The sequence below is a fragment of the Actinia tenebrosa genome, unplaced genomic scaffold, assembly GCF_029948245.1.
Source record: "Actinia tenebrosa isolate PJP-AT-01 unplaced genomic scaffold, QUT_ActTen_1.0 PGA_scaffold8__29_contigs__length_14323225, whole genome shotgun sequence".
Lineage (NCBI taxonomy): Eukaryota > Metazoa > Cnidaria > Anthozoa > Actiniaria > Actiniidae > Actinia > Actinia tenebrosa.
This window is the reverse complement of record NW_028292585.1, coordinates 11,404,087-11,415,626: the sequence shown is the minus strand read 5'-3', so window position 1 is coordinate 11,415,626 and position 11,540 is coordinate 11,404,087. Positions and strand designations below refer to the sequence as shown.

Sequence of the window (11,540 nt, the reverse complement as noted above, 5' to 3'; positions counted from 1 at the left end):
TAATTCAGAGGTGTAGCGACCGCGACCCCCACCCCTAATAACTGTAAAGTTGCCTAATTTGTTGGACTTCCTGTGGATTTGGCGGGAGTTTTCGCACGAAAAACGCGTGTGCTCGCTTCTCCAGCTTTGTGCTCTCGCTACGCCTCTGCCTGATATTGTGAGTCATGTTTAAGAACTATTTCGGTACACATAGCTTTGTAAAGGGTTTTGGACTTTACAATGCATTTCTATATTCTACAGAATAAAAAGTGAACTCCTGAATTGAATCAGCATTAGAGAGTGAAATAAGTAAGCCCTGTGAAAAAGTATTAAAACTAAAAAAAATTAATGCTGTGATAACCTTTGTTATCTATTGTTTCACTAGTGCTTTTTCTCGGGTATATTTATTTTTGGTAGTTTTATAACAGAAACATTTTCTTATTCTAGACATATTCATAACAACTCCAGTTTCTTCTAAACAAACAAATTTAATACAAAATAACGTTCGAATCTGTAAAAAGAGTCCGTGAGTGTTGTTAAAAAGAGGCAGGTTTGCTTCAAACAACAGGGTATTTGTTGTAAATAGAAAAATATTAAAATCTATTTTAGTCTTGATGTCTTTGACAACATCTTGTATTAATATTTTGCATCGCACGACCAATTTTAGTTTGGTGGTGGGTATAATTAGTTCAAAAAAGCAAATGCCCCTCATCACGCATGATGATACAACAGCTAGTCAAGACGGCCTTACTTAGTATATCCCATATAATGGCATTCTGACTTAAATGACAATCACTGAAGTCTTGTTCTCAATACCGACTCCTCAACACCGTTGTAAACGCAATCGGTTTTCCACATATTTAAAACCATTTGTGACTCAAAAATCGTAGTATTTTGCTATGATCGTGTGTGAACAGAGAAAACCTGACATGAACCACAGGCATAATCGTAGGGACTCAAAATTTGGCGCGAAAACAAGAGCGATCGAGGTTTGCTATTGCTGCTTTTCAATCATTCCCAAGGGAGTGAGGTAACAAAAGACACGGCGGCCATGTTGGATGATATAACGAAAGAATTCATTGAAAATGTATAAACGAAGAATTAGTTTTTATTAAAGTGCACCTAACCCCCGATATGAATACTTTCAGTATAGAGGCTTTGCACCATCACATGACGGCAGCTATGTTAGATGAGAAGAACAATACCACCGTTTTACATGAAAAAGAATTCAATTCCCGAGAGCAAAGGGATTTTATTGTTCTGCCATCTAACCACAAGCGCCGGCAGTCCAAGCTGTATTATGGGTGCCGGCATGTGATGGTGCAAAGCCTCCATTGATTCTACATAAAGTGAATAATTGAATGGTGAAATATTTCTTCATTTGAATGTTGCGTCTTTAAAGTGCCTATCACCCTTTTTTAACGATATTCACAGTATTGATTCAACATGGGGTAAGATGTTGATTATAACCTGGAAAAACATTTATAGTTTGAGTGCGGCGTCTTGAAGTTATGAAGTTTTCCCATGTATATGCTAATGCTCGTTAGTTATTTCTTCGTTTCTGCATTGGGAACGAACTTTTCGTCCACCCTTTGTCCACTGGAAAGCCATTCCTTATTAGTTCTGTACATGTGTAGGATCTAAAGAAATAAAAACAAAAATAAACATGGAAAATGCCTCCATAGTAATAATATAAAAGAAATATCAAGAGAACTCGCTACCTCCTTTAAAGATGCGATGTCTTGTAAGAGTTCCTCGATTCGACCAGTTCGCTTCTTAATACTTCTTTCAAGAGCATGCTGTTCTCCCTCTAGTTCGCGATAATACTGTAAATTATCCATATTCTATTTCAAACAAGCTTCTTCGTCCTTCATAGTGAATGTTCCCTTTATTTGTTAGTTCTCATCAGGCGTTCCTTGTAAAAAATCGTCCAAAGGTAACCCAAACTTTGATAATTGGCAGCTTAAAAAGGGAAGAAAAACGCTAAAATACGACCTTATATGCTAAATAAAACATATTTTGAATTTTTCATTTCTTCTTTTTCTATGTTTTTAATTCGTCCTATGAAAAGAAGAGACTTTTCAAAGTTATTGCTTGGGCTGCCTGTGTATAATTCGACGGCTAATCGAAGGCAAGATGGTGGACGAAGAGTGTCGCACGTGTCTTTTGTGTGGGACAGTTGTGACCGGATTTGAAGCGATAGCCGCTTCAGAATGCACGGAAAAACTCAACTGCAAACCAACGAAGAAGCAGGGAAAAATATACTTTGAAATTCCTGTAGAATCAGTCGAAAAAGCTAATAAATTGTGTTCAGTTGAGCACTTGTTCGTAGTCGTGAAGAAGGTCGAAGATTTTGGCATCAGTAACAGCGATGAGGACAAGGAAACTGTACTAAATAGGTTCGGTCAACTTGTGAATGAAATTAATTGGGACCAAGGCCTTGAAATATGGAGGGATTGTACCAACTATCAAGGACCTTTGAAACTAGTTGAGAAACCACGTGATAGCAGTGCTGATGATGCTGATGATAATAGTACATGTAATGAAAGTGTTTCTAAAAAAGCAAAAACTGAAGACTTTTCATCCCTTCCAAGGTTTCGTGTAACTTGTGCTAGAACAGGATCGAAGCACAGTTTTTCATCCATGGAGGCAGCGGCAAGCTTTGGAGGGGCAATAAATGATTTATTTCACTGGCGTGTGGACTTATCAAATGCAGATATTGAGGTACTGCTGAATATTACTAACAACACCTTGGTAATTGGTATTGCACTTACTCGGCAGTCATTAGGAAAGAGAAATATACAACATTTTGGTCCAACAACTCTGAAGTCCTCAATAGCATATTGTCTTCTACACTTGGCATGCATTAATCCTGGTCAGTACAATTAATGTTCTGTTCCGCTACTGTATTCACATGGGAACCAGGGAAAGGGAAGGGCCATAGCCTTTTACCCCCGTTGCTCTTGCTAATATCTACTGGATACTTCATTCTACAGTTCTGTTCAGTGACCATGAATAATAGTTCCAAGTCAAAGGTGGATTTTTCTCGCATAACAAATCTATACTTTTTATCATGTTTGGCAACTCTAACATGGGCTTGGAACTAAATATTTGTGGTCACTGAACGTAAAATGGAGTATTCTCCAATTACCTCAGCCCCCTCCCCCTCTTTTACCCTTTCAATTTTACATACAAAAAGCCTAACCTTGTTTGTGTCCTAAAACATGGCTATGCTGTGAAACTCCTCTATATCTTTAATAACTTTCTACTTGCAGGTGATATAGTCTGTGACCCCATGTGTGGGGGAGGGTCCATACTAATAGAGGGGGTCCTCAACTGGCCAATGGCAGCTCATTTCTGTGGTGATAATCATGAACTGGCCACTGCAAGGGTTCTGGCAAACTTGAAATGTATCTCTGAAGATGAAAAGAGGTACTGTATATATTCAAACAGCCTTCTTTTTCTTTGTTTTTCAATTCAGCATGACATTAACACTTTTTGATGAAGTTTTCTGTCTAGGAATCTGTTGTAACATGCTTGAAAGCATCCATTTTGAAATAAACAATTTGACAATTGAGTTGGTTTATGTTTCAAGGGGCATTTCATTATCAAAATCATGTCTGTAAATTCACTAAGTTTAAGAAGTGTCTATCATTTTACTAGTTAGTTACAGATTTAATTGACAAATCAAAGATTCCAATAATATCGAATTTCTATGATTCACACTATTCTCTTAATTTGTTGATATAAAGGTGTTTCCCTCAAGATATCTACCAATGGGACACATGTAACCTACCCCTAAGGACTAGTACTGTTGATGTTATGGTAACAGATATGCCATTTGGCAAGAAAAGTGGGTCACGACAACTCAACTGGACACTTTACCCCAAGGCTTTGACTGAAATGGCCAGGGTCTGCCCACCCAAGACAGGCCGTGCTATCATTCTGACGCAGGACAAGAAAGTGATGAAAAAAGCTTTGAATCAGGTTTCACAGTGGTGGAAAGTGAAGTCAACTTTGTGGATTAACATGGGAGGGTTACAAGCTGGTGTTTATGTGCTTTTAAGAAGCGAGAAAAGTTTTTTAGATGCCTAGTATGTATTGCTGTAGTACTATAGCTCTAGTACTTTAGCTTGCATTTATTCCTAGCACTTGGAAGGTATCAGTAAATGTAAGAAATTATAAATGATTAAACAGTCTGATCTCATGATGTATTCCTGTGACAATGTCCATCAGGACAGAGGAGTTGCTCTGGATTTCCTGTGTCCTAAGCATTGACTAACTGTCATGTGTTTTGGAAAATCACTTTTGTGAAAGAGCTTCCCTCAATAAAGATTGTTATCAATATCTACCAATGACTAAACAATGATTACCATTGATTAAAAATCTATTTCATAGCTTAAAATTATTAATGGAATGCTCTATATCTATAGTGATTTTATTCCCCTAAAACAGGAACTGCTAGATTCACAGTTAACATAATACCAGGTTTGAAGAGAACCATAGGAAGTAGTGATGGTCTATACAGTAGGTCCCTTGCATGTGACAAAGGCAGCTCAATTTATAGGACAAAACAAAAGAATGTCAACATTGCTGTATTTTAACATGCTGCAAGGTATCTATTAGTTCATGAAGGTATTACCATTTTCAATCAGCATTTTGCTGCCAATTCCATTTGTTTGACCTTGGATTCTACTTTGTGAGTTATAAAAAATAGAATGACAATCATGATAGTTTAATCAGAGACATCAGAAATCAATTTAAAGAAGATAAGTTATCAGAGGTGTTATTTAGAGCTTTTGTCCTGTTCCAGTTACTGTAAATGGTAAATTATGTACCAAAATTTATTTCTTATTTGAGTAAATACATAATTTCAATTATTATAATTTTATTATTGTTTTATAGTTTTTTAGAAACAATTTTACAATGCATGCATACACATGCAAACATTTTTAGTTAAACTATAAGCATTTAACTGAAAATATTTTGCTTATAATTAAAGAATCTGAGTGCAAACAATATAACCGTGAAACTTTAGTAATACTAAATAGCACAATTTCATGCAAATTCCATTGTTTTCTATTGTTTAATTAGAACTCTTTTGTACTATTTAGTAATTAGTGTTTCACGGATTAATTGTTTGCACTCTATCCTTTTGTTTTCAATTGTTTAATTGGTGCTATTTTGTACTAATACTATTACACAAATATACACGTAATTCAAAAACCTTCTCATCACCAAAGGCAATAGATCATTCTGACATGGATATGGTTTCACTGATTACAAAGAATATTAAATCAGTTTCAACAATAAAAATAAGAAGCAGAAACATAAGTTATGCCAGCTACTTTTTGATCTTGGAATGACCTATCTTCTATCGCTTTTCGCCTATCACCTTTGGCGATGACAACGTTTGTTGAAGTAGGTGCACTCTTTACATAAATATGAAGCACACTTAAAGTGTGTGCCATATATTTGTGAAACAAATTACTACGCCACATAGAGCTTAAAAGTATTTATTTGACTATTACACGTTGACTAGTATTTTTTATTTCAATGGTTCAATGCCTTTACTCTAGTTATAATCTACTATTTAGCTGTAAAAAAGCTAAGAATTCATTCAGGAATGAACCAAACAAAAAGGTAGCAACATCCACTATTTTGTACAAAATAGCTGCAATTAGACAATACATTTTTTGGTTTTGTTTCACAGATATATGGTGTGTACTCCACAATAATTTACTACATTTTATAGATTTATTGGTCAAAAACGAAGCATTCAAAGCAAAAAAGGCTGCATAGACAGTTTTTTAGGGTTAACGTAATAAAGTACTTGGTGAAGAGTGTCAAAGTGCAGCTTGAATCCAAGATCAGAATTTTATCATCTCTTAATGAAAAAATAAGATTTCACAAAAACAAAACGTTTATAATCATATTCCAAGTGTCTAAAGATGCTAAAGTGTAGACTTATTTTGAACTATTACTATTTGCAATGTCAAAAGAAATAAGCATGTCCGTTCATGAAAGTTTAGTTCACCATTTCAATGAATACTTCAATAGAAGCCAAAGCAACAATTTAATGAACCATTTTTGGGGTCAAACGTCCCCCCTCCCAATGTAGTCAGTTTCCAGTATTTGCATTTAGTAACCACCAAATATTGTGCAATATCTACAACACTGCAGCTATAGTAATTTGTTCAACAACCTTGCATGTTATGCTTCAAGAAGCTGGACTTTAAATTTCTAAAGACATCGCATTCAATGATTTCATCACGTAACCTGCAATGTTGCTAGCTATGACCTTTTGTCATACAATGAATGGCGTCATGATCAATAATTGCAAGTGCACCTGTGCTAGTGCTTGACAGTCTCTAATGTCACTCTCTTTTAGCTTAATACTGTATGTGAAACAGCTTTACACATTTGCTAATTTGCTTATTGTTTTTCATGAGGCAAAATGTATCCTTACTTCGCTGAGGATTCAAACAATGCAAACTAGATGTGTGTTTTGTTTAGAGTGCACACACTAAAACCGTGAACATTAAATAGTACTAATTTGTACTATTTCATATAGAATCCTTTGTTTTCTATTGTTTAATTATCACAATTTAGTGCTAAAAATTAGTATTTGTTTCACGGATTTAGTGTGAGCACTCTATCTTTGTCAATAGTTACTTGATAGAGTACTGAAGTGATGATGTCACAAATTTATGTTTTACAGTGAGACTACACATTAACCAAGGCTGCACCCAAACAAATTTTAAATCAAATCCGTAAATCCCCTTTTTGACCAGATTGTACACATGACACATGTATAAAATAAAAAATATAATTTCTTAAAGAGAAAAAAATGTGAAAATTTGTGCAGATTCTATTGTTTAAGAGGAAATTTTTTTTCAATAATGAGCAATAATGGCAAAAAGCGCCAAAAACTAGACTTTTGTATGAGTTTGGATCCCAACTTTCGTTTTGGGTTAACACTCAAAACCTTCCTTAAACAGTTAGAAACTGATGTACTATGATAAAATGCCTGTTTGAAGCGGTATTTTCACTATTGTACAAAGATGTTTTGTTGCATTTGTGTTAGAATGTAGCTTTGTCAGGCTTTTTTTATAAAAAATATATGGGAAATAAACAAATGAAGGCCTAAACCTCATTTTCGAATAAAATTTTTGGGTTAACACTTTGATTCCACTTTCATCGGTCATCTCCACTTCTAAACAAGTTAAACTTTCTGAATAACAAGATTTTAGCCTTGTACAACAGCCTTTCTGTTCTTCAAGAAAATAGTTTTTCATGCTCACACTGCTTGAATACAAAAAGAATTCTCTCTTAATGCTTAATCATCGTTTGGCTAATTATTTGTATAAAATTTGTCTTGGTGGCCTTGGTTGTGGAAAAAAAAAAAAAAAAACAGCTGAGACATAGGTAATTTAATGTAAAAATATTACCCATACATCTTCTTTTATTTGGTGCTGGTTGTAAAGGAATTAGTTCTGTCCAGTGCAAAATCACAGAAAATGTATAGGGATTTTGGAGATTAAATGTCCAATAGTCCATTTCTACAACTTGCAACAGTTGGCATAGTACAACATTTGCAAAGTTTGGAATTTGATGATGTCACACTTCAGTACCTTATCATACATTAATTTTATCTAACCTGTGAAATAGACACCTTGCATTTGTCTTATGTTGTATTTTTTTGCTTTCTTTTAACTTTTAAACCAAGACTACCGGATTTTATTTCACAGGTTAAAAAAAATTGGTTTTATATTTTATTCTATCCACAAAATTCTTACATTATCAGGGCTTACAATAATGGCTAGATATCAGACAATATTGGGCCAGAAGTGGGACTTGTCAGCTGTCAAATCTTTGCCTTGCTGTTCATTTTGACCAGCAAGCTAAAACTAATTTTGTCCTGTGTTCATGACCAGCGAATGATTGGCCGTTATTTTAAGCCCTGCATTATTCTATTAGTGTATTTAGTAATTGACTGTTTCAGTCAAAGTCACAATCAAAGCTCCCTCCTGATGACCAAGAATGATCCGAGTCCCATCCTCCATAGCCATGACACCCATGGCCAAAGCCCCCTGTAGCTCTACCCAACATGTATCCCATTGCTGCACCACCCAAAGCACCAGCACCAGCTCCCATCATCATCTTATTTCGACTACTCTTATGCCCTTGGTTGGGGTTTTGAACATATACTGTCTGTGGTGCTGGTCCTCGGGCATAGCCTGTAGTACCTGGTTGATAATATGGCTGTGGGTATGCTGCTGGTGGAGGTGCAGAATATCCTGGTGGTGGTGGCTGTTGTGGGTATGGTTGCGGTGGGTAGCCTTGTTGTGGGTATTGTGGATAATGTGGTTGTGGTGGGTAGGGTTGACCTGGTGGTGGGTATGCGCTTTGGGGGTTTGGCATTGGATATGGTGCAGCTTGACTGTAAGGAGGTGGAGGTCCAACTGTGCAAAAAGGAGACGGTAATATTTAACAATAAATATTTTTAATAGCAATAACTAGTTAGGATCTGTCAACTTCTTAGCCTAATTTTTTAAATCCCTTTCCCTTTCTAAATTGGAAAAAAAAAGGACGAGTTCCCAGTATTTTCTCATCCATCCCCCTTCCTTCTTCCTACTGGATGGAGTGAGGTGGTTGTTGTGAGGTGGATAGAGTGAGGTTACTAAACCTACCTGGTGCTGAGGGATGGGAGTTATAGCCGTAAGGTGCTTGCTGTGGGGCTTGTCCTGTGCTGAAGTTGGCTCCATATGATATCTGAAACATTATTAAAAGAAATTACTAATAGTACATTCAGTTTCTTATTTATCCCAGCAATGAGTGGATAGGTCAGTTTCACAAGCTGCTTACGATAAGGTAAAGCTGGTCAAATCAGTCACCTGGAATATGCTCAACAAAGTTTTAGATAGTCTCACTCATCTCAATTTCTGATAGAATCCCAAAGCTCATCTTAAATGTGTACGCTGATTTGCTAGAGGTGGCTTATACAAGCGGAATCACATGAAAAATGTGGGAAACCACATTAAAATTTAATGTTTGTTCATTCTTTTCCTTCGATCAAAACACCAAATAAACGTGAAAATGAAGGAAGAAAACTACATACAAAAATACATGTTTTTGAAAATTGTGTAGTTCCAGAAATTATTCATACCCCTACAGATAGTCTCCTTCAGCAGCATCATAGATCCTCCTGAGCCATCATTAGTTTCGGTCCTAGATAATCTGGGACCGAAGCCAATGAGGGCTGTGAAGGAGACTACCCCACAAAGGAATTTGAAATTTCTGAGGGGTAGGGGGGGGATCAGAAATAAAACAAAATTTTAGAGTTGTATGGAAGAAAATTGGAATATCTGGGGGTAGGGGGGTCTCTAAAAAAATTCCTCTGTGCAGGTATGGATAATTTCTGGAACTACACTCAGAAGAAAATTGAGGACATTTGAAAAGCTGAATCACAAGAAAATAAAGGAAGCCTACACTGGTTTTTTGGTCTTCTAAATCATAAAAATCTTTTGAATAAGTCTTTTTCCAATCTTTTTTCAATTAGTGCTGGGACAAGCCACTATCAAGCAAGCATCTATAGATCTTGCACCGATGTGTTTTAGGGAGTTTTGAAAAACTTTCTATAGTATCTCAGCATGGGAACCAGGTTACATCTCTTAAAATCCCCTTTATTCCACTTATTCCACTGAAATTAAGTCTCGTTTCCATGCTGAGATACTACAGGACCTTTTTTAACCCTCATATCTTCGCATGATAATGGTTTTCTTGTGAAATTTAACATGGAAATCTCGAACATGTTGTACCAGCTATATGAGGTTCAGGTTCAAGATGTTATCATCTGACAGTAGTTTTGTCACGCTGGGCACACTAAAGATCCCTGAGTATCCTTTTAAGAAAATAAAAGGAGACTCTGCCAGCAGGGTAATAACTTTTCTGCTTCAAAGCCAAAGATAATGAAACTTGGCCAAAAAGAAAAACAAAATAGTCTTGGAAATGGTATCTTTTTATATGTTTTCCATAAATTTGAGGGAAAATGATGTCATCAACATGTTGAGAAAAATTCAACTTTACACCATGAAAATTTTATTTCATGCACTGGAGAGATGTTATAATAAGAAAAGTTCAAAACTGCAATTCAAATGAAGACTGCATGAGTTGGTCCAAAGATATGAATTTTTAATTCCTGGCTGTTCAGTCATTTTGTTCAGGTTACTAGTTTAAGAAACAAAATGGCGGATGTTTGCATGTCCAAAAAAAAATCTAAGCATATTGAGATATGCTAAATTTACATAGTACTAGACCACAACACTTGCTATATGTAATGCAGTATGATGTGCATTGAAGAACTAGGCATTATTGTACTTACTGGGGCTCTAGCTTGTTCTAATGCAGTCACCCATTCCCTGTAAAATATCAATCAAAGCGAGATTTAGATAGTAACATAACATATATTTGGATTTGACGATGAAATACGTTTGGGTTTATAGATTACCGTAAGAATAACAAAACCGGCTACACAATCCTTAAAATAATATTCGAGTAAGGAGACCGATTACAAATTGTCTTCACGTATATGCAAGCAGGCTGCAGCTGTAATCGTATACGTTTGCGACCTTCGTGAAATCTTAGTTTGTTGCTGTAGTCATTGAACGATAGTTAATGGAAAGCTAATGAAAAAATAAACACCAACCTTGCTTCACTTGCTGAATCAGCTACTAAATAAAACGTTCTTTCGGTAGAAACTACGCTAAAGAGAGCATCGACATCTTTTGGTGCCTTTACTCCTTCGCCAACAGAATGTCCGACTGCTATGTGACGACATTCTGTTTTCATGTTAATCTTTCCATCCACTTCTTTGTCGTGTGGATCTTGGTAATAGCAAAAGTCGCCACTTTGATATAAAACGAAATATCTCTTCTTCCAAGTGTTTTTGAAAAACCCACCTGAGAAAGATCGACGAAGAACATGTCATTAGGAAGCGTCACGTACGAGATGGTCAAGATAGTTGAACTAAACAAGCGTAGGACGTTTCAAGCAGATTCACTACGGAACTTGTTCACTACTTACTTAGCTTTTGTAGCCATCCTGACTTGATGGTCCCCATTTTGCCTTTAAAATGGTTTAACAGTTTCTTGGTATTTAGAGAGGTTTCAGCCTTAATACATTTAACAGATTGGTAATACTTTCATGTTTACGTATGTTCATGACGTCATACGATGACGAAACGACAATATAAATAAACATTAACAGAATATCGCAAAAATTACACGTTTAGGAAAATTGTACTTATTTTTTTCATAGAAAACATTTCAAATATTTGATAACTCTATCATGTAAGGCAGCACTATCTAAAATCCTATAAGTAGTCCAGCTGTTATCTAAAAGACCTTATGTTCACTTGGACATATATTATTCAATAATGAAACCAGTTTTTGTATTTTAACATTTCAAAAATTTGTACCCCATCTTCCTTTAAATAGAAAATATTTTTTTGATGTCTCATTTACGACAATCATAACAGAGTATTTTAACATTTTTACATA

The 11,540-nt window shown here is 35.7% G+C and overlaps 2 protein-coding genes and 1 long non-coding RNA gene across 3 annotated transcripts; 1 reads left to right on the top strand and 2 right to left on the bottom strand.

The window, feature by feature from the left end:
* Positions 1–1,069: 1,069 nt before the first annotated feature.
* On the bottom strand, positions 1,070–1,885 carry LOC148905168 (uncharacterized). Its single transcript, XR_016118720.1, has 2 exons — positions 1,701–1,885; positions 1,070–1,619 (listed from the first exon to the last, which is right to left on the bottom strand). It is a non-coding gene; the product is annotated as an uncharacterized LOC148905168 (long non-coding RNA).
* Positions 1,886–2,104: 219 nt separating this feature from the next.
* On the top strand, positions 2,105–4,330 carry LOC116306285 (tRNA (guanine(6)-N(2))-methyltransferase THUMP3). Its single transcript, XM_031716309.2, has 3 exons — positions 2,105–2,854; positions 3,255–3,411; positions 3,732–4,330. The coding sequence occupies exons 1-3, from the start codon at positions 2,116–2,118 to the stop codon at positions 4,072–4,074; spliced, it is 1,239 nt and encodes a 412-aa protein (XP_031572169.2). The 5' UTR covers positions 2,105–2,115; the 3' UTR covers positions 4,075–4,330.
* Positions 4,331–6,036: 1,706 nt separating this feature from the next.
* Positions 6,037–11,181, bottom strand: LOC116306296 (uncharacterized). Its single transcript, XM_031716325.2, has 5 exons — positions 11,065–11,181; positions 10,688–10,940; positions 10,364–10,400; positions 8,673–8,754; positions 6,037–8,444 (listed from the first exon to the last, which is right to left on the bottom strand). The coding sequence occupies exons 1-5, from the start codon at positions 11,099–11,101 to the stop codon at positions 7,981–7,983; spliced, it is 873 nt and encodes a 290-aa protein (XP_031572185.1). The 5' UTR covers positions 11,102–11,181; the 3' UTR covers positions 6,037–7,980.
* Positions 11,182–11,540: the final 359 nt, after the last annotated feature.